Source organism: Calidris pugnax, unplaced genomic scaffold (assembly GCF_001431845.1).
Source record: "Calidris pugnax isolate Ruff unplaced genomic scaffold, ASM143184v1 scaffold157, whole genome shotgun sequence".
Classification (NCBI taxonomy): Eukaryota; Metazoa; Chordata; class Aves; order Charadriiformes; family Scolopacidae; genus Calidris; species Calidris pugnax.
The window spans coordinates 391,415-415,708 of NW_015090992.1; the positions used below are offsets into that span (position 1 = coordinate 391,415).

Below are 24,294 nucleotides of genomic sequence, written 5' to 3' on the forward strand. Positions count from 1 at the left end.
TTCACAGCCTTCTGCTCTTCCCCGCTTTACTCTGAACAAGTATTCAATCTCTGACTGGCCCAAAGAACCAACTCCTATAACTTACCTTCTCTTTTCAAACAATGGTTATTATGTCCATCTTCTCCTCAGACTTAGGAGACTTCATAAACATCCTCAAAAACATTTTACTCTTTGCCTTTGTCATGATATTTTCAAAACACTTACCAGAAATGAAGATACTCATCAGACTTCACTTATTGTGATGATCAGTATTGTATTTTTTATCTACTCTCCCATTTTTTCTAGTCATATAAAGACCATTGTATTACATGTACATTTTTGACTCTTTGGGGCAGGGACTAATTTGTTTTTGCCAAATTGGACAGTCACTACAGCAAAGTACTAGTATACAAATAGTGATGACTGATTAATATTGTGGTGGAGACAATTTCACTGAATTTCACTGAATTTCACTGAATTTCTAGAGTTGGAAGGGACCATAGAGATCATCTAGTCCAACTCCCCTGCTGAAGCAGGATTGCCTAGAGCTAGACCATGTAAATAATAAAGTAGATTTTTAATTCACCTTTTCAATTTACCTAGTACCTTTTAAAATGCTTTAACTTTTGTCATTACATTACAGCAAATAACATTTCATTTATTGTCCACAATCAGTCTCCTGTTTTAGCATTACTTCTCTCGTTTCTGAATGTTCTGAACGTTCACTGAATAAAATGGATTTTAGATTACTTTCTCCAGATGCCATTGTTCATATTTTACTAATCTGAATCTTTTTGTTTTCCCATGTTCATGCTTCTAATCTCCCTAAATCCTTTTGTATGATCGCTATCCTTACTTATTTGTATAATTCCTCCCATTTTAACATAATCTGTAAATTTTATTGACTTTTTGTGAAATTCCTTTCCCAGAACTCCACTAATGAAGACAGCAAATAGTACCAGTTCTAAAACCAATCAAGTGATATACGAACAAGCACTTTCTGTTATTCATTTAGCCATCTCTATGTTCAGATATTTGTATGGACCGGGCAATAATGCAGCTTACCTGGACCCTTAAAAAAAGAGGACAAGCATAACTTGGTAGATAGGTCACTACTTGCTTATACATTTGCTCCAAGTCTAATGATGCATTCTGCTTTAAAATAAGAGAGGCCATTCCTGCTTTTCCTTCACGATCTGGGGGAAAGGAAGTGAGATGACAATTTTGAAACATCAATAAAGTTGACAATTTAGTGATGAACCTTACAAAAAAAGAACTGCACTGCACTAATAAACTGGCAGTCATATATCATATTCTGAGTTTCGGTAAAGCTGGAAGATTACATTCATATTTTATGTGGTATTACATCTATTTGGAGATCATTCAAATGGTCAATTAAGCAATAATGCTGTAAATGACTTTGGCAGGTAAGAGTAAATGGAGTCCCATGCTCAGTATTAGTCAATAAATATGTATAAAAATCAACACCATTCCTCTCTCAAAAACAAGAGTGCTGAGCCTCTTTCCTGGATTAGCCTGTTATGTCTTGTCTTCAGTTTTTGCCTTTCTGTCTTGCCAGTATCTTCTCTCAAAACTGAGATCTGAATGTTGTTAACAGAGATTAAAAGTTTTTAGTGGTTTGTCTGGAAAGAGAGAGAGCACTTTGGGTCTATGGGAAAGACCCAAATGGGTAAAATATAAAAGCAGTAAACTTCAACCATCAAAAATAATTGCACACTTTAACCACCAGCCAGTAATAACAGCAGAGACATTCTGCCAACCTTATCTTTGTTCTCCTTTCTACTACTTTTATTTTTTTTTTTGCTAATTCTACAAAATCTGTGAGGAACTTGATTTGTTTAAGTGCAATTATGACAGTCACATAAACTGGGTAGGAATTTGCAGGTAAATGTATAGAAAATAAGAAGCTCTTATTTTTAGTCTGATTTTCAGTCCGTTGTCTTTATTGTGATCTTTCTTGTTGTGCTTTTATAACTAGAGGTAAGTGACACCTTTTTCACACTTCAAATTCTTTCATGATTTCATGGTGGGTTCACCCTGGCCAAGCTTTTCACTCAGTCCCTTCTCCCACGGGACAGGAAGGGAATAGAAGGAAAGGAAGAATACTGATGTATCAAGATAACGGTGGTTTAATAGGGAAAGCAAAAACTGCACTCACTGTTTCCCACCATCAGGCAGATGTCCAGCTATGTCCTGCAGGGCAGGGCCTCACTCAGCACATGCGGTGGTTGCTTTAGAAGACAAGCACCATAACCACAAATATCTCACCCTCTTCCTTTCCCCTAGCTTTTATTACTGAGCATGGAATCATATGACAGAGAAGATCCCTTTGGTCAGTTTGGGACTGCTGTCCCGCCTAAATCTGCCTCCAACTTCTTGCCTGCCCCCAGCATACTTGCTGCATGGAGAAAACCTTGACACTTTGCAAGCTCTGTTCGGTGATAGCGAAGTGTTGGTAAGTTATCAAGACTGTTTTAGCCACGCAAACAAAGCACAGCACCCTACGGACTCCATAAAGAAACTTATCGCTATCCCAGCCAGACCCAGCACATATTTTAAAAAAGATTTATCATGAATAGGAGTCAATGGTCAAGACCATTCAGATGGTCTTATGAAAATTGACCTCAAAAAATTATTAAGAAGAAATGAATAAATTTTCTTTCTCAATAATTTATTTACTCTTCATTTTCTTTTTCACTTAGTCCTTGGGTTTTAATATGTCTGTTTACAGACGGTTTATAAGGCTAAGTGAAAACTGAAGACAGAAGAATGCCTTCATACACTTTCCTTTAGAGTTATTTTAATTCTTAACCTGTTGACATTTTATTTTGATACATGGATGTGTGGATTTTCCACAGACGTGAATTTAATAAATCTTTAAACTTTAATTTAGATTATGAAGCTAACACAAATTCACAAAAGTTAACTTTTAAAAATTATACATCACTGCATACACATAAAAATGCATGATTCACTGGCGCATTCACAATCTTTTAGTATATAATTTCATTATCTTCATATGAAAATACCTAGCTACATTTTAGCTAGGTATTAAATATAGGACTCAATCAGAAGTGATTTATAGGTTTAAAACATGAAATAAAACAGTTGAGGGTTAAAAACTAACCTAGGGGAAGAAAAACATACAGCTAAAGCTTATATTACCTGGCACAGATACACCATACACATTTGCTTCTTGTATGAAGTCCAACATTACAATCACATCGGAAACTTCTGTAGTTGCAACATTCTCCCCTTTCCATCTAAAAGATATGAAAAAATAATTTAATCCCATGAAAACATATAGACACTTCCTCTTTAAAAAACATTAACTTTTGGAGGAACTGTGTTCATTTCAGACTAATACCAGCTCAAATTTGTTCCCACTTGTCTTTTTGGTATATTGATCTGATGACCTCTTGCAATTCAAATGGTACTGGATTATTAGTTATCACTATAAAGCACAATGAAAGTTTATCATAATCTTATACAATGGTTTTCAAAATTTTGACATGTATCTAAACATATCAAATGTGACCAGTCTTTACTATTTGGTACATTACTCTCCATTTGAGTATCCAACTTCCTTGCTCACAGCAAAATCATCAGTGGTTACTATGCTTATTGGAAGGACTATAGTAATTCCTACAAAACATCCTGGAAACTAGCTATTCAGCTCCAGGGGAACACTTTTTACAAAATTAAGCCCCTGTGATCCACTTCAAGATAACTATAAACTACCACAAAATAGTAATAAACTGAGCACTTCTGGCTGAAAGCAAATAGATTAGTATTATTCTATTCTGCATGTTCATGTTTTTTAATGAAGAAATGTGAAAAGAAACAATGATTACACCTGAAGGTATCTCCAATCCTGTCCCAAAAATAAAGAAAATTCTCATGGTCTTGAACCATTAGATCTCCAGTATTGAAATAAAGATCTCCCTTCTTAAACACCTCACAGAGTAATTTCTTTTCTGTGTGTCTCTTATTGCCAGCATAACCAAAGAAGGGGTTCTTCGCATTGACTTTGGAAATGAGAAGACCAGCCTCACCTATAAAGAGAAGTTGAAAGAATGTAAACCTAAGGTATCATTGCACAATTCCTCTACTTCACATTAATTTGGTACATACAATTCTAAAAGACCACGAACCAAGTCTGACAGGGTTCAGTACATAAGAGCCATTAATAAAAACTTACCTGTTTCTACTGCTTTACAATTCCTGTGGCCACTTCTACATGCAAAGTGACCATAAAGACACAGTACAATATTGTCCACTGAAATTCCCAATATTCTGTGTGTCTTCCTGATGACTCATGAGTTTTCACCCAGAACTGTCATTTATCAATTGTGAGTTCACTAGTACTTTTACTATCCTCTCAAAGAGCACACTTTAAGTGAATAATATGTCCCACTCCCCACACTCTACTGAATTTCCAGTGATGAGTCTCAACTTTATCAGCTTCCTGCTGAAAAACAAGTGTTAATAAAAAGCAAGTGTTCAACCCAGGCATTAAATCCCTATTTAGGCTTCTTTCAGAAGTTCTGAGAACACTTCTTAAGAGTTTTCATTGTGATACAGCCTCATTACTTTCTTTGTAGAGCAAAATAGAAAAGTTCTAATATAATTTTTTTTCTCAAAAAGTAGGGAGAGATGGGGACATGCATATCCTGTTATGCATGTACAGTATCAGGGTGTTAGTTTACTGAAAGTAGAATATTTATATGTACTCTTAATTCCATTTTGGAAGCACATTCTGAACAATAAAGTTTAAGAGCTACATTATTTTGTGCCAGATATAAAGATTATAAATATGGAAATATACCAAAATAAAAATGTGTCAAAAGGTATGCACAATTTTTAACTTAAGACTGCCTCCTCAGAAAAGAGCCGTGCCTTTTCCCATAAATTGGTAGTGTTTACAGTGGAAGCACTGAGCTCACTGGTAGTGTCACTGTGGCCATGATGCTCTGAAGATACAGAGCTTGGGTAACACAAAGTAGTTAGTTTTTAGTAGACTGACTGATATAATCAGAAAAAAATTAGACCAGGTGTCTAATTAGAACATGTGTTCCCTTCACAGGTCAGTCTGACATCCCTACAGATAATTTCCTATAAAATTTCAAGTTTTAGGGACCATATTTTCCTGTTAGAGAATCGCTTAAGTCCTGCTTCATCTCCCCTGTTGTTCAATATCAGTTTTTCTTGCTTCAGCTTCCAGGCATTAATTACAGCTGTTACCCTCCTACAGTACAACAGAGATGCTTCAGTACCTGACAAACACTTTGAAAATAGGTATAATGAAGAGATACCAGATACTTAGTATTTTGAAGAAAGCTATAATCATGTAAACTCTTCATGAAAAAAAAAAAAAAAAAAAAAAAGCATTTGCTGCAGTCCACTAGTCTTTCTTGTAGATCTCTTAGGCAGCCATCTCACTATATTAACCTCCTTTAAAAAACACAGATGTCATTATCTACGCATGATGAGATAATATCACATCATCACTTGTGAACACTGCTCTTCTGTGAAGATATCCAAGGATCATCTAGGTTCTTCTGGTGTCAGCACTGGCAGGTTTAACAGTGTTCTGCCTTAGATCAAAAATCAATATTCTTTTTGTCAGAGCAAAGAGTAATAGCTGATGTTGGCATAGTACAGTTACCCAATGGCAAGGATCCTTAAAAAAACTCTCTGGAGTATTTGTATTACAATCAAAAGCTTTTATATCCTATTAAAATACATACTTACCTTTCTTAACTTTTTCACACCAACCATGCTTATTTCTAATTGGTTCATCTTTTTGGAAATCATACTTGATTAAATCAAATGGAAAAAAAAGCTAAAAAGGGAAAAAGGGTCATCCGTTATTCATCTACACAGTGACATCTGGTGGCAGCAAATATAAACAAAGAAACCTTTACTCCAGTCTTGCTCATCTAAAAGCACAATGTAGTTTCATTTAAAACTGAAAATACTCTTTATGTAAACTTACACCATTTCCTGGACATAGCAACATCAAAACATTTTTAAAATCTTGTAACTTCCAGAAAAACTTGGTGAAGACATAGAACTGTAATTTTGTTAATTTTCTTATAAATTAAGTTATGGGATCCAAATGTCTGTGGAAGAGCCTACATGAGCCAGGATATCTGGAACTTAAGCAACATTTAATGGTCGTGGCTGATATGGAAAGTGTTCTTGGGGTCTTCTGACATGTAAACTTGCAAAACAGATCTACATCTCCTTACAAAGAGAAACCTGCTTCCTGTCAGGCTTTACTCTTTCTTAACTTCCCTTAGTTTTCCCACAGGCTTTCTCAGGCTGGTGCATGGTGGAAAGCCTTATCACAAGCACCAGCAGAAGGATACACAGTCACATGTTGTTTTACATGGTTATGTAGCTGTGCATGTCCCCACGGTTATGTCAGGGTTAGTTCTGCATTTTTCTGAAATCCTGTGAACCCTTAAGTCTTGACATTTCTGACCTAACTGGCCTCTTAGTTATGTTCTACAACTAACTTTCCTTTTGTGTAAGGGTCACAGAGATGTGGCTCTGAGTAAGCTGAAGGAGAGAGCAATATGTTCTTATCAAGGCCAGGAACTGCAATACTTTTTTTCTCCAATATACAGGGTCTGACTGTTGTTTTGCTTCATTTTTCTACTGTGATATAGATCCAAATTAGACCTTTCAGAGACATTGACAGGTATCATGTGCCTGGTACTACATGGACCACTGTGGTTGCAGTTATTATGCTAAGGCTTCAGTTTACCCAGCTGGGGATTCTGATTTCCCTTTTCGTAAAGAAGTATGTCAGCAATCTATTTAGCAACCAGTCAAAACAAGGATATACAATTATCTTCTCCTGGAGAGATACCAGCAAACAGAGAAACCAAATTGGGAAACATATGAACATACTGCTACACGCTTTACAATAAAGAAGTGCAATATAATTTAATGACAGAGTTATGAAAGTGACTGAGGTAAAGGGTAGGATGCTAAAGCATAATCTCCTTTGCTTTTCTGCAACTAATGTGGGTGAAGTGTTGTGTAATTATTTTATCCTAATTTGAAATGTTGCTGTAGCTATATCACATCATTTTGTGTTCAAAGAAGTCTGAATAAATTGCAACTTGAATCAAACATCAAGCACACAATTTCAGCCTCATATGGACAAACTTGTTTCACTGAGTCTTTTTAATGCTTAACAATGTGTTATCTTTCTACCCAAAGTCTGAAACAAAAAGATATTTTTAACAGTTGATCAAAGGAACAAGGACATTGTGTGTAAAATTGTCATGATCCAAGAATGGGACTCTTTGAATAAAGTGAAGAATATTTATTTCAATAAATACAGAATGCAGCATTTATCAAAGTCAAAAATTTGAGAGCCAAAGAAGTTCACCTTCATTAGAAAATAACTGTATTATTCCTGATGAACAGAACAGGAGGTATTAAGTCATTTTTCCATATAGTCTTTTCTTTTGACAGTCTACATTTAATGCTGTTCTTTTTCACTTTCTTTTTTACACTGATACTTACTACTTTAATAGGTTTCATATGACGGACCATGTGCAATGAATAATATAAATAATAAGAAGGAAATGGTATAAAATGAAATGTTATTCTGGTATTTTTGTGTCTTATTAGAATAGCAGTATGCCTCTGTTCAGTTCCATTTTTATCTGTTTATTCCTCCAGAGCTCAATATTCCTCCAGCTTGTCTGTATGATGCATTTTTTTAAGTCGTTATAAATACTCAGAAAATTTAAGTGTCTGACATGATCTAAAAACTGTTGAGACTTTTACTATATTTTTGTTGCTGCATACATCTTTCAGTGCCTGCAACTTTAGAGTATTAACTACGCCTATACCAGTTAGCTTTTTGAAATAATAGTCAAGCAAATACATAATCAAAAGGAGAAAACACCACATATTGTATTAGACATGCATAATGGAACTATGACAATATACATTCTGTGCAAACAGCTGCCTCCGTGCAAAGAGCTTTCTTTTCATATTAAACAGTAGAAAATGAAAGCTCCAGAGCAAAGCATTTAGTCTGGGTACAGGCCTACATTTATTTTATCTCATTATTTAAGACTTATTGGAAAAGGGGGCCCGAGCTGTTGAATCATTTTCACAGAGTACTGCATGCAGCATTCATCATTTTAATCTACATTTTACTCCCTAAAGCACCACATAAATGTACTGAACAGAAAGCACCATTTATCTAGCTGAAACTTAAAATGAGTTAAACTGCAACATTATTGTCTGTTAGTATAAAAACATTCCACCCTCCTCCCCTCCCTTTTTTTTTTTTTTAATTGACTGGAAATGTGTGAGTTTAAATATTGTTTTGAAAATAGTTTTGAAATTAGGATCCTAAAGTTTCAAATTCTAGTAAATGCTCACAGAACCTTCATCAGAGAACAAAGACCACAAGCTATTTCTTTTTATTTAGTTATTTGTTTTAGAGATCAGATATTGTTAATTCTGTAGGAGAGTACCTGTTTATAAAACAAAGCATTACATTACAAACCATTACTCCATTTGGGGTCACACCAGAGAGACCCCACCTGGAGCACTGCATGCAGCTCTGGAGCCCTCAGCACAGGACCTGTTGGAATGGGGCTAGAGGAGGGTCACAAAGATGATCAGAGGGTGTGAGTTTAAATATTGTTTTGAAAATAGTTTTGAAATTAGGATCCTAAAGTTTCAAATTCTAGTAAATGCTCACAGAACCTTCATCAGAGAACAAAGACCACAAGCTATTTCTTTTTATTTAGTTATTTGTTTTAGAGATCAGATATTGTTAATTCTGTAGGAGAGTACCTGTTTATAAAACAAAGCATTACATTACAAACCATTACTCCATTTGGGGTCACACCAGAGAGACCCCACCTGGAGCACTGCATGCAGCTCTGGAGCCCTCAGCACAGGACCTGTTGGAATGGGGCTAGAGGAGGGTCACAAAGATGATCAGAGGGCTGGAGCTCCTCTCCTATGAGGACAGGCTGAGAGGGTTGGGGCTGTTCAGCCTGGAGAAGAGGCAGCTTAAAAGGGGCTGACAGGAAAGATGGGGACAAACCTTTTAGCAGGGCTTGTTGCGATAGGACAAGGGGTAATGGTTTTAAACTGAAATAAGGAAGATTTAGACTGATATATGGAAGAAATGTTTTGCAATGAGGGTGATGAAATAGTGGCACAGGTTGTCCAGAGAGGTGGTAGATGCCCCATCCCTGGAAACATTCAAGGTCAGGTTGGACGGGGCTCCGAGCAACCTGATCTAGTTGAAGATGTCCCTGCTCATTGCAGGGGGGTTGGACTAGATGACCTTTAAAGCTCCCTTCCAACCCAAACTGTTCTGTGATCCTATATACTATATTTAGTTCCAAGCATCTTAAAAAAGTGAAATGTAAGAAAAAAAATAACTCTGGAGCATAGTATCATCACATCTTATAAATGTTTTAAAAATACATTTGTAATGCCTTATCAATGCTGTAAAGAGCAGATATGTCCTTCGCATAGTTTTGTTAGCAAAAGTAAACTAAATGAAGAGATTTTTTTTAAAATGATGCTTGATATTAGCTGAATCACCACATATTATAATAAAATACCTTGAAATACACTTGAAATACGTTGGATTATTTTAGCTCAAAACTAGTCACAAAAGGAGAAACAACACTAATTTTTTATTGGCCAATAAACTTAAGAGCTCCCATTGCTTGGATTAACACGTCAATGTTCTTCCAGTGAATCCAGTTTTCCAGCATCTTAAGATTTGCTTAAACATACTTTGTTTATTTCTAAAATAAATAGTATCTCTTCTGCCACTGAAGTTCTATAACTGTATGAAAAAAGGGCATAATACTAATTCTGCATTGCTGTGTGAAAGACAGAATACTTTATATGTTGAAATGATTTATTATTTGTTATATGATTTAAGTGTTTTTCAGCTAAATGCTGATTTTGATTCATGCAGTTTTGAGTAAGAGAGATTTAGATTACTGTAACAGATCGAATACCTAAGATAATTTAAAAAATACACTTATACACAAAGTTTGGAATATTTTTGTTAACATGCTGGTTTTTTCAGGTGTACTCACCATGGGTTACTTTTAACCCTTCTTACAAGCTTCCTTGAATTTTATTAGTCCCATTCTCGCATTGCATGTTCTCTGCCATCATTCAGAATTTATTTCAGTGTAAGAAAGTGATTTATACACATATATTTGAAAAAATGACTGATAGTCTTACAGATTTATATAAATATCCACAGTGTATGTCAGTCATATATGATAATATATATGTGTCACAGATAATAAAAGTAATCATTAATGTCCCGGTTTGAGGTAAAAATTTTGTGTTCTGTAACTTTGCATTTTAGTTAGGCCTTTTCTAACTCTCTGAAATTAACGGCATATTGTGGAGAAAACTGCTCGTTCCCAGAGTGATAAGACCGATGTTTGTGCTAAATGCCAGGGAATGGTATGCAGAGAGGCCCTTGCTTATACTTACTGCTATAACAACCAAGGTCAGCCAATTTTCGTTATTTGCCCCTTAGAGGGTCGGAAACAGAAAAACGTAAAGGGGTCACATCTGTGGGGAGGAACGGACAAGACAGGTGACCCAAACCTGACCAACAGGGGTATTCCATCCCATCTGCCCCATGCTCAGTATAAAAGCTGAGGGATCAAAGGGTCAGCTCTCTTCCTGCAATGGCCGACGTCCAAAGAGGACCCTGTCTGTTCATCTGCCTTTGATCCCGATCCATGTGTTCCTGACTCCAGAGCTGGAATCCAGTTCCCATCCATCGCTGAGTCCAGTCTGGGACTTCCCCAGTGCCTGATGGTGACGGGACTGTCATCCTGGGAGCTTGATACGGTTTTGTATATGTGTTGTATCTATTTCATTATTTTCTTCTCTTTTATTTTAATATTATTTTTGATTAAAGTAGTTTAGTTAATTCTAAACTTTTCAATCTCCTTATCTCTTCCTCTCCTCTTTTGGGGGGGGGAAAGGGCCATCTGTTGGTTCGGTTGCGGTGATTTCGGCTGAAACCACGACAATTAACTACATACATATATATGCCAGATGTAAATATTAAACAGTAATTTATTACACTATCTTCTTTGTGAAACACTTTAAGTTTTACCAGCTAAAAAGCTATTCAAAGGCTTCTACTTTTCTGGTCACTGACTCTATCTAAGCATCCTTATTGAAGGATTTATTCATATCCGAGAGCGATGCTTTCCAGCATATGAACCAATCCCTCTTATATAAAGAGTATAGCGTGAGAATAAACAACTGCAAACAAGAGCATTGCTTCAAGTTAACATCTCATATGCAGTCTGGCAACCGCTATAACATTCATTTCTTCCTGTTAACCTGTGTCTTCCAAATTATTTATGAAAATTAATATGTTATGCAGAACCTTAATATTACTCACAAATATTTGTCCCCAACACTTAGCAGTTACTGATGGGAAAGCTGCTTTGCTCATTCTGAGAGCTGAATTTGTCTTTTAAAGCTGTAACTTTTGTCTGCATTTCACCTTTAGAAACTGTGCCATTGCCAATACCTACCACAGAAATGCCTTCCTGTTTCTTTTCCTTTTGCCCTGCTAAAAATATATTTTGAACCTACCTGCTAATATTCCTACTATACTCTCAATATCTGTATGTATGTGCTTTTATACTGCATTTACTTCATTTTGACTTGCAATTATGCCACCAGAAAGAATAATTTTCTTCCTTCTCCTTTACTGTATCACATATACAGACACACAAGCCTGTTTCCCCCTTTCTCAGTTGTCTTTCTGTCCATTCCCAGTTTAAGAAATACCTGTTTAGGAAATCCCGAGAGACTATGTGTAAGGGAATCTCCTCCTATCGCCCATGTATCAAGAGAATAATGTTTCAAAAGTTGTAGCGTTTCTTTGAAGAAATTAAAAAAATCAGGAATTGGATGCTAGGCTTTGTCTGTGCCATTCTCTGCTTCCCAGCAGGAAACAGTCTCCCTTTCCAACTTCAGATCATTCACTGGTAAATTCAGCTGGTAAATCTGAAACGAAGCTGCTCTCCTTTTACATATTGCTAGATGGCCAGCAGATGTCATTCAGACTGAGGTAAAACAAACACAATAGCTACACTTCAGAATGCATTATTTAATAACTGTAATCTGTAAGATATATTTTAAAAAAACACCACAGCAAATGCCTGAAATAAGTCAAAATGAACTTATGTATGGCATTAAAACACATAGTTTGTATCACAATACTCACAGACGGTGGAGTAATCAAAAACCTATAAAAGGTCCCCAAACTTAAGTATTTGTTTCAATATGCACTTTTTTTTTAAAAAAGGAAAACGACTTAAAAGTATGTCTTACGATATTTTCAACAATGCTTTTCAACTCTTTTAGACTGTTCTGAAACTGCACTGTATCTAAGCCCTTGTTCATGTCACTGCTACTCTGCTTCAGCCTACGAGGCTGCAGACAAGCGTCACGAAGCAGACCCAAGGTACTGCCATCCAGAGGAACCACACCAGAGGCAGAAGCACAGCCCCACAGCCCCAGTTAACACAGCAGAAACGTTAATTTCAGACCTGTAACTATTTTAATATTATTAATAGGCCATGTTGTTCCACTGACACACGTTCTTTCAGAGAGACAGAGAGAGACCATGTTTTTCTCACAACCATAAATGCTCTGGATCAAAATATATTATTTATGAAAAAGCTCCTGACGGAGGAGTCTCTGAAACCTCCTTGATTTGGAAGAGATTTCCACAGTTCTATTTCCACATAAAATGGGTCATACGATCCACCCACCAACCTGGCTGGACATACCATGCCCATGTAACTAAGGTGAGGTAGCTTGGCTCTGCACAGAATATGGCTTTTGGTGACAACCTTCATTCTTCCCTCAAACTCTACAGTCATAGAATGCCAAATATATGGAGATTGGGGAATGGTTAGGAGCCAAGACACCTCAGGCCCCTTGGAGAACGGTAGCAGCAAAATACTGAGCCTGCTCACAAATAATGTGCTTTACCTACTTTCCTTATGACGGAAACTACAGAAATAACTGAAGACTTACTGGAGATTTATTTCTAGGGAAAAGAGAGCATTGAAAAAGACAGAATAAAATTGATTCCAAGCCAAGCCAAATGGAATGAATGGTTTTTTCCAGTTCATAAAATATCTTATGGTCTTTCCATATTCATACCAAGTAAGCAAAGGGACAATCCATAATTATCTTAGCAGACTATACTGATGTTTCCATAGACTGTAACAGTTCCAATTTGGAACAGTATATAAATTACAGAAAAGATGTCTAGTGAGAGCAAGTATTCAGTTACAACTGCATTTATTTTTTAATTGCAGTTGCATGAGCTATTTTTTCACCTAATCTGCAGCGGCTAACTCAAATCATATGTCCATTCATTGAAGAGCAAAAAGTAGGATGTTTCATGTGAAAAAAAATCAAAAAATACTAATATTTTCTTTTGGAAACACAAACAGCATTTGTTATTGACATATGAAGTACACCCCCCGCACTATTTGATTAGAAATACAGATAATTAAATCAATAAATCAGTAATTTCAAGTCTAATCCTTTATCTGCTGTAACCTTACACAGTATTTCCAAAAGGTTAAGGACTTATGGCAAAACTCTGCCAAAAGTTCTGAAATACTGAAAACAAGTTTATTCAGGTTTGGAACAAATGTAAAATTTCATAACATTAAAAAAAAAATTATTAATGCATATGACTTAGAAAAGTCTGAAACAAAACTAACATCAGCTCTAAGGTTCCTGGTTCACCTACTACTCCCTAAATTCCTTATTTCTGGTTTCCTGTAGTGGTTCTGAACCCTTCTAGAGACATTCTTCAGCACCAGATGTCGACTGTGCATACTAGAGAGCATCAATCATGCAGAACAAGAGACTCAGCAGAGTCAGTCTGCTTAAATTCCTGAGCTCTCAACAGTTTCTGAAAAACCCACTAGCACTTGTGTTTTTCTGAGTGTTTCCAGGTTTCTCTCTGCAGTCTGGGTTTCTGTCCCAGAAGCGAAGAATTCCTTTGGCCCCAAGCTGTAAAGTAGTCTGTGGTGATTGTAATGTGGTGATGCTGTATTGAAGTTGTGGACTCTGGAACATATGCTGCCTAGAAACCTATTTGCATGTCATCAGAAGATACCTCTGATGTATTTCTGAACAAAAGTATTACATCATTCTCTGAAAAAAAAGTTTTGTTGGGACATTTTATTATCAGTTCTCTTTGGGATCACAAATGCTACTTAGGTCAGCAGGATTTCTATGTATAGACAGGTATCTCAGTATGGATAGGTATCTCCGTTCATTTGCAAATTCTAGGCAATGTATGTTACCCTATTTATTTCAAGAAGAGTAAAAATTGGCGTAAATAACAACGTAATATTAAATATCAAGTCTCATTGCTAGAAAGCCTTGCTAAATAATCTTTCATACTATTAGCTCGAGTTTGTGACACATTATTTACTGACTTCTCAAACCATTTAAGAGATGGTATTAACAGGACCCAAGGGAAAAGAGCTATCTGTGAATTTCAAGCTGAAATAAATTCTTCTTAATTTACTCAGAAGGATGAAAGAAAAGCCACCATGTGTGATATAAACAGTATGTATTCCTCTTCCCCAAGACATATGACTTCCATTGTTAAAGCTGATGAAATACAAAAGAGAAACTATAGAATAAGCAGTGAAAAAATGTAATTTTTTTTCTAGTTTTAGTAACCTGGAATAAACTGAATAAATATAGCAGACTTGGTAGATAAAGGAGCATAGAATTTTAAAATCAATACCTGTGGTAAGTATTGTCTGTCACAATTACTCAACAGTGATTATATTTGTACTGTGTTGTCTTATGTTTAATTGCACTTAGATATAAAATACCTCTTAAAGTTATATCTGCCTATATGTTACTTTATTTTATTTACTATTAATTCCCATTTATGCCAAGTATTTACACGGTAATATGCCACATATATATATATACTCTTTGAAAACAGTTCTAAATATATTCTGTAGAACACTAACTCAAAACAGGACACTTGTATGTTTATTTCACAGATAACGAGTTCTGAGCTATTAAAACAAATCCAACTTCCTCTTTTGTCCTTTAATATAATAGAGATTTGAAATGTTACTCGGAACTACTCATAACTGTCAGAAGAGAGGCAAGGGTTTTTAAATCTTCTGAACTTAAGGAAAAATCTAAGAGTTACTGTTGAAAGTATAACTGGGTTGGGTGCTAAGCACTATCTGCAATACTTTGGCAGCCAAGATTTTACAAAAGGCAAATTCAACTTGCAGTTATTAAGACAGAAAATTTACCCCAGATTTATGCCTGCAGCCCCGTGTCCTGTGATCAAACTGAGAAACACATTTACCTTCAGCACTCCCTTTTACAAAGTACACATAAATATATAGTCACCTTATAAAAGAAATTGGTGCGTCCAACAGATCCAATTTTTCCTGTGTGGTTCATGAAACAAATGTTTCCTTCAGTAGCACCATAAAACTCACAGATCTTAACAGCACCAAATCTGTCTAAAAATTCTCTCCATACATCAATTCTTACTCCATTTCCAATTGCCAGTCGGACTTTGTGATTTTTTTCTCCTTCCTTCTGTTAAAAAAAAAGAAAGAAAGAATTTAAAATATAATATACTGATCAATGCATTTGATTGTTGCTTATGTTGATAAGAAAATGTATTTTCTTTAAATACACAAAGTATAAACAACAACAACAAAAAACCCCCAACAATTAAGAAGTTAAAGAAAGCTGACATAGCTTGCCTGCAGCTACAATGTAGCAAACTGCAATCAAAAACCTATTATCTTGTTTGCTTGTCTTTTCTTGAACAAGCAAATTATTTCCTGAAAAATGGCTAATTTATATAAATGCTTCCATATTTTAGAAGTTTTATCATCTTAGTCTGTTTCCACTCAGAGGAATTAGAAAAACGGGAAGAACAGAGAATGGCAGGAATTATTTCTGTCAAGGGATTAAAGTCTGCATAGATTAATAGTTACTTTATTGTGTCTTCAGACTGATTATAGGAAATAATCAGATTTCACACCCTTGTAATATCTGTTCCTTCCCACACATTGCGTATGAGTCATCTGTATTTCTTTCAATATTGAGGCTTGCAAGGTTTTGTTCAATGCTACTTGGAATACACTATTTCTTGGTGATCTTGAGGCCCTACTGTTGTCAACTCCCATGATTTATTACAAGAAACACAATAGTATGTGTTCATCCAGTTCAGTGAGACTCTTAATTTTATGAATACATTCCTAAAACTTGTGATTGGATGGAGGACTTTTAAAGTACAATCAGATTTAAGTTGAAGTATCAGAAGGCAAAATTGCTAAAATGTTATTTTGTTGTTTTTTGTTGTTGTTGTTTTTAATTTCACCTATTTTAAAAATAAGACTCCATTTTTAATCATCGCAAATGATGGCAATACAGAATGTCCAAGAAGTGAGATAGCACAACATAAATAGAGGTACAATTTGTTACCACATACCTTTAGAACCACATACCACATACCTCTGATACCGCAACACTGTCTGTATATACCTCTACATATGTACACTTACACAAATGTATACAAACACTTCTTTACATACATAGGCACATACATGTACATATTCACAGTCTTTTTATTTCTATCTCTATATTTGTGTGTATATATGTACACACATTCACATGCATATACTAAAGAAAGCAGATATTCCCTATCTTCTGTGTTCTTCTATTATAGTTTCTTTTTCCCCTCCCAACTCTAATTCAGTATCAATTAGGTATATCTTCAGAGTGAAAATCCATTTTAGCACCTTTAATCTGGCATAAAAGCACCACAAACTATTTCTGTGAAGAGATCTGGTTGGCTGAGTGGAACAGGAATCTTTAAATATTTTGAATGTTAAAAACAGTGATGCTTCTACTGAGTATATAGATAGGACTGTTCCTCAGAGGCTTGGCCAAATTCATTTTTTCATGAGGATTGTGAATTCTCACTTGCATATCAAAACCTGCAATCACAGTGAAATTTTAGATTCCTCCTCTAAATCACAAGGATCAACCAAGTTTTTCCTTCCCTCTAGTAACTTGGTTTTCTTCCCAACCAGTAACTCATAGGAAGGTAAAAAGTTCTCTTATTAAGCTTCAGTCTTTCTTCTGGAAGTCTTCTTGCTGAGATGATTCAGCAAGGAACTCACCTATTTTACTAGCTGCTGGTAGCTCTCGGCATATTACAATCTGAGGAATTATCCTGCTATTTTACCTCAAAACTACATCACTCACCACCTTCCCTCAGTCATGAACTTTTTTTTTTTTTTTTTAACAACAACCCAGTACTTTCCTTTTACCTTCTCCTTGCCTACCTTACTTTAGATGCAAACATCATTTCTGGACACACAAGCACATATTTAACTGCCTTCATGCTAAACCATTATTAGAAGTGCTGTATGATTTAGTACAATGAAACTGACAATGGACATAGCCTGGAACTAAAAATGTAGACACCAAAGTGTCTACCTATAGATGTAATTTTTTGAGTGGTTTGTATTTTAAACTTCGGATGCCATATCACAACACAACAGTCTAGATCTTCATATATCTGAAATAATAAAGCCTGCTGTATTACACACTCAAAATCATTACACTGTCAACGAACAATAAAAGTATTCCCTTTTTTAAGGGAAAGTGTTTCAGTGCTACTTTAAACTTTGTCAGGAAAGCTTTTAACTCTTTTTTTTCCCCCACAGAAGATTGTCTGCCATCTTTTGAATTGAGCTTTTAGTTAGCTCAACTTAAAACTTTTCAAAGTGGGTTATTTTCCTTACAGTCAGTGCTACACTGAAATTAACATGTCAGCAACTGAACTGCAGTTACCTCTTGCTGACACCACTGAATTATTCAAATGTACTGCCTTTGCTAAGATATGAAAAATAGCATTAGAGATTCTTTCATTCGAATCCTTTGTTCCACAATACAGAGCAGACAAATATGTGCACATACGTTTACACACTAATTAAGTGGGTCATTCATCAGGCCAGGAACATTAAGAATCTCTGGAGACCATGTTAATAAGCAGGTGAGTTTGCTTTTATTGTTTATACTTTAAAAAAACCAACACAAAAGCATTGATGGCTATTTACTGAAAAGACACAAACTAGGATGAACTGGAAAACAATGCCCTACGTGGGTTATGGTTTGTTTCAAAAGGACAAATACAGCATCATTTATAAGTGCAATTACTCCCCTGCTTTCGGTTCCTCATGTTATTTACAGCATCACAGAATCCCAGAACGGTAGGGGTTGGAGGGGACCTTTGGAGATCATCTAGCCCAACCCCCCTGCCAAAGCAGGTTCAAAGCACTTTTTTGCTGGTTTATATTACTAGAGCACAAAGTTGTTTCTCTAGTGGAAAAGACACCGAGTAAACCTGACAGGTCAGCATTCTACTGTGCTTGCAGTGTTAACACCTACCAACTACACTCACTGTCTCACTTTGGGAAGCATTCTCTTAAGGCATTCAGCCCTTGTGCAACAATACAAAGAAGGTGTATGATGTCACCAAGAACTGATAACAGAAAGAAAATTTTCTTAAAAGAGAGGTCAGTAATCCACTTCTTCACAACTAAGGTAAATTTTCTGTTAGACTGCATTGCTGCAACTGCCATATTTGTGATTTAGTCAGTTCCATCACAGCTGTACCCATCTGTTGATATAAGACTCCCACTGCAGGGCTTTCTGGAGAAAAGGCATTAAAACTGTCATGCATTTAGCAGTCTTTCAGCTGTAAGAATGGAAATTATATGTAATTTAGTCTCCCAGCAGACTTAATAAGTATGAAGAGAATGATTACAATGAGGGAAACTTTAAACAGTGATGAGTCACATTAGTTTTACATGTGAGTAAATTCATATAGCTCTTTTTTACATGCTTTAATCTAAATTTTTGTATAATATATGACATTAATTCATGATCGTTTTAAGTGGAACTAACTTTCAGCGGAAAGTGTACCACAGTAAATAAATTAGTTAGCCATTTTAACATCTTTTTCTTGACTCTATCTATATATTCATCATCTGTGTTATTGTCCAGATCACTGCCAGAGTCTGACTCCAGGCCAGGCGTGTTGGTATCCGTGGGCACTGTGACAGAGAACTTATGCAGTAAATAAAATGCAAGAAATGAAGGGAAGGGAAGGGAAGGGAAGGGAAGGGAAGGGAAGGGAAGGGAATAATCCCAACAAGTTAGAAAAATGGTTGAGTGAGGCACACTTAGCGCATCCTAATGTATGAAAATAGAAATAAATTAAATATGCAGGAACTTATTCTTTAAACAGGCTATGGCACCAAACAGTCATGCTCTGAACTTCTGCCATATTCAGATGGCATTTCCTCAACTGGCTTCCCTTCAGTACAGTAGAGTGAATTACAGAAGTAGGAGGAATTCCTAGCACACATCTCTTCTGGAAGACAAGCTCTACTATCCCTGTGCCACTCTTGACACCTGAACAAGCTGTGGCATGTCAGCCAGTTACCGTGCAACAGCTGGTAAGCAGGTGGTCAGCATGGGTATTGTTACCCTGCTGCAGCAGAACAGTACCTAGTTAGCACTTCCTTCACTAAAAGCTGTATTACCTCACAGTATCTTGAATATGAAGGACTTAGTGCCTTGCCATGGTCAACCATCACAAATAAGTTCAAATAATGTGAAATAAAACAGGGATTCTGTCTATATCCACTTATTTCTAACAGTAAAGGCGAAACATTTTTTTCAATGCCTTTTTGAAGCATTAATAGGCAAGAACTGTTCTTGCCTTACGCCTGGACTTTTCTTCAGTTCATTCTGCTAAGATCTTTGAACCATATGCCAAATACCTGCATACATCATAGAGCTTCTGACGCACTGTTTCTCCATTTTGAGTACTTGTTTCATTTGTATAGTAATTAGTTGACAAGTCAAGATCTGCCTTATTACACTAAATACCACATACCTGGGATTCTTCATCTGCCAGTCTTTCCTCCTTAAGTGTTCTTTATAAACTATGTGGACTACCTACATGATTAAGTTGTTGATAAAAGAAATGCCTTTTAAAGTGCCATCAACAGTTTATTCATTGGTGAGAGAAGGATTCATGACTGCAGCTATATAAAAAGATGCTTAGCAGTTGCTTTAAGAGAATGCAAGAAAACAAGTTCATTGTCCTACTTCACAATTTCTGCAGCAGGAAAAAGCCAAATTGAGAGAAGCAAAGGCAACTTCAAGCAAAGAAACATGCAATGTTTCCTGTATTATGGCCTTGATGTAATTAAAACCAATCTCAGAGCCTGAGAAATGCAAACGTCTGTTAAATATAAAATATGATGGACGGACCACAACAGCATTTCCCTTTGTGGATTTAAAAGGAATACCTGGAAGAACACATTCACCAGTTCTCTACTGACATCACGATGACAGATGTAATAAATTCTTCGAGGTGCATACTTACATTCACTTTTCAGTAATATCTAATTGTTTATTGCAACTAGATTTTTTGAGCAAAACAGATACCCATGGTTAAAAATGCAAGTAAAGAAAACAGGAAGGGTACTGGGGAGGTTCATCATAAGAAATGAATGGGAATTCTAGAAACAGAACACATCCTCCCAGTTCAGGAACTGGTTGTTTGCTGTTTAGTATAGCTCACTCTCACCAAGCTTTCATTAATCAATCTCCTAATAATGTAATAGGATTAGATTCTAACAGGAGTTTTCCTCCTTTAGCTCTTCTAACAGGAAATGTTTTCTTTAGTTCTGTTTCCTCAGAAAACATCTACCAACAAAAAAAGGTGACTTTTGTCTGTGTTTCACACAGCAATATGAAGTAGATAGCTGTATTTTTGTTGACTGCCCCAGGAGACCACAAGTCAAACTAAATTACACAAAACTTCCCAAAGGTCAATTCAGAAAATTAAAGCATGCACAGATTATTTCTTGTGCTTCATAGTGCGCACAGTATTCTGTGAGCAGTATGAAGCTTCTTTTTGTAAAAGTATGATTGTGATTTCTAGGCTTCACTATTGCATGACTCTTCTGCATGACTCCACTAGCATAAACCAAAAGATGAGTACCTAGGAAAAGAAGCTGTAAGGAAGGAAATCGATCAATCTATCTGACCTCCTAAACACTCAGAGAAGTCTTGAGCCACATGCTAAAACCAGTAGCAGACATTGCAACTAGGCCTTCAGTCCTTTTTTGGATATGGAAAACCACTTTGGCTTTCTAAGCCAAAGGAGCTCTACGAACATTACAGAAGACTTTTTTAGGAAGAAAACATTAAAAGCTTTACTATTAGTAGTGGGACGAATGAGAAAACAGACACAGAATCATTGTGTAGATGGAGTGCAAGAAAGGTGTGCCAGTATATTTTAAGTATCAGAAGACAGTAGCCAAAATGGACAGAATTATGATCTGCTTTTAAACTCACTTTTAAAAAATAATACTGTTGTAGTCATGGCAGTTGAAAGTACAAAGTTTCTTTTGATATACAGGATATTTTTTAATTAGATCAACTGATATAGTCTGGAGGGAAAAAATACAAGCTTCCAAATCCCAGGTCCATTCCTATGATTTATTTCAGATAAACTCAGTATGTTCTTAGTCTGAAGATTCTGTCTTCTCTAAGTGCATGTACAAACAGTACAATTCTCCTTTTTGGCATTGTTAATACTGTAGTAAATCAGTAACAACTTGGATTAAGAATTATGTCTGCTTATAACATATGCAAGTGGTTGCAGATTTAAAAAAAAAACCAACAGAGGTTACTAGAAAAATAAATAAATTGTGAAATTTCACCCAGTAAATAAAACTGCAATGATATATAGAGAATATTCAGAGACATAAAATGGAATGTACAGTTGTAGCTGTCTGTAACTGTGACACATTTGTGGTGTGGGGTATTTAATAAAATGTGCATGCTGAAAACCTGCAGGGCACTTGATGTTTTCTGCTTCACGTTTTAATGGTAAGAGAACGAACAATTTTCAGTACTGAACATAAATTGAGGTAAATTTTAACAGGGAATAAAATGTGATGCCAAGTACAACCTGCATTCTAGAGAAGTGCCTGCTGACTCATTTTTTGTTCCTTACTCGACCGTCAAATTCCGTTCCTTCAAAGAAACTTGTTTCCAGGTGGGAGAGAGTGCTATCCAAGATTATATAAACTCCATGCTTACACCCCTTACAACTAGAGTCAACACTAGGGAAATAAGTGTTAATTCTCTTTGCTTATCCCAGCAGCACTGACTTCCTTGTTTTCGCTGTCTAAATTACTATTGTTGTAATGCAGAAGAGTTTTAATAAAATAAATCCTTAAGCATCTTTTCTAAAGTCACTTCAGAGAGCTTAATCCCATCCAAAGAAACCTTGGCCAAACTGGATCTAGTAGAGAGACTGGCTTGCTTCAGCTTAACAAAATAAAGTCTGAAAGCTGATATACATGGTCTTATACACTTGAGGTAACCCCAAGGAAATAGGAAATGTTACTGATGCCAAAGGATAACATTGGCTTAATACTAAAAGGACACCAACCAGAATAGATATTGAAAGAAAAGTTCTAAGCAATGATATAATTAATTGTGAAATAGACTTTGAATACAAGTAGAATTGAACTCTTTTTTCAATAGAGAGCTTACCAAGTTCATGCAAGGTATCATACATTATATAATTAATGTCATAACATATGACAACTTATGAGAGCAGGATGCAATGATGCAATGATAAAGCAAGCTGATTTCTAGGCTCTGTTTGTAAATCGTTTCAGGATTTATGTCTCCTTTACTGAAAAGCAGGAAAGAGATGCTGCATTACCATTCATATATTTCCAAAAGCTCCAGGACGGAATGTATTATTTAAACAGCTCCTTACTTCAAATTTGAAAAAAATCTGCATGTGCATTAGGAATATTTTGTTAAACATTAAATGTGTTGCAACCCTCTAAGGACAATATATCCACAGATTAGTACACGTGCATTCCCAAGGCCTGTGCTTGGAGAGAAAAAAGGGAGCTACGCCATGCCACACTTCTGAAATGTCATAGATCATTGTTAATTGAGACTTTGAGCAACGCCAGCCAGCAAGACCTAGTTAATAATTTGCTGAATATTCTCTTTCACTGTAGTTATATGCTATATGCTAATATGTCAGAATACATTTTGTAGCTACTGATAGCTACTACCCATCAATGCTTGCTCTTGCACTTCCACTGTGATCAAATGACTGAAGAGAAAGAGTCTGGAAGAGGGCAGGCATGAGGATTATTCACTTATTTAGGAGCCCAGAAACATCTACCAATATCACATAATGCAAGGTCTTTCTAATCGTACTTAAAGAAAAAAGACAACTTCCTTTTCCAACAAATGTTCTTTCCAGACTACGGGTTACTAAACTGGATGCAGAATAGGTTTCAGAAAAATTCTACTGCAAAGGAGTCTTCAAGAGCTGTTGCAGATGTGCGTGGGAGGCAGAAAGATCAAACATGACAAAACAAATAAGGAAACCTAAGCCAAGTGTCTATATGCTACCAGAGACTTGCCAAAAAGTTTTGCTCAGACTCTATGAAATAAAAGGCCACTCTGTGGCCCCCAACTAATAGAAATATACCATTTATTTCAATTTTAGTGTTAAATAAACAAATGAAGCACTTACGATAATTACTACAGTTTTAATCTATGTTCATTAGGAGGGCTGTAAGGTAGTACTCTAACCTTGAGAACACTGCCCAAATTAAATCTTCACAGAGCTTTAGAACTTGTTTTAGCTGTATCTTTCTCATGTTGCCAGTACATATAGTACTTCTTAGTTAATGAAGCTTAAAGAGAGATAAAAACCTGGCAAATTATTTCACCTACTTGAAAAATAATAATGGATTGCGTAACATTTGAAATCCTACCACTTATTTGTGTGAACATGTTTCTCTTCCAGTTTTAACATGACAAATACTTACTACTTTTCTTCAAGTACATAGCTGTCAAACTGATTCATTTTATAATTTTATTTTTTCTTGATAAGATACATTAGATTTCTCTTCAGCCAGCTAGCAAAAAACAAAAACAAAAACAAAAAAACCCCTGTAGCCTCACAGAGTAATGAGTTTAGACATGCCAGCTCCTGGAAAGTACGCACATAAACTAATAAATAGAATAATTATATAGTTAATGAATAGTTAATGATGGTATAAATAT

At 35.8% G+C, this 24,294-nt stretch overlaps 1 protein-coding gene across 2 annotated transcripts in view; it reads right to left on the minus strand.

Moving 5' to 3' along the window:
• LOC106895384 (long-chain fatty acid transport protein 6-like) overlaps positions 1-24,294 on the minus strand; it is a 42,430-nt gene that overhangs the window by 2,998 nt on the left and 15,138 nt on the right. For both annotated transcript variants that reach the window (XM_014954793.1, XM_014954792.1), the window contains exons 6-10: positions 15,484-15,678; positions 5,755-5,845; positions 3,857-4,055; positions 3,166-3,263; positions 1,045-1,175 (exon numbers count right to left, since the gene is read on the minus strand). In XM_014954793.1, coding sequence (XP_014810279.1) covers positions 1,045-1,175; positions 3,166-3,263; positions 3,857-4,055; positions 5,755-5,845; positions 15,484-15,678 — 714 coding nt within the window. The remainder of the gene's footprint in view (positions 1-1,044; positions 1,176-3,165; positions 3,264-3,856; positions 4,056-5,754; positions 5,846-15,483; positions 15,679-24,294) is intronic.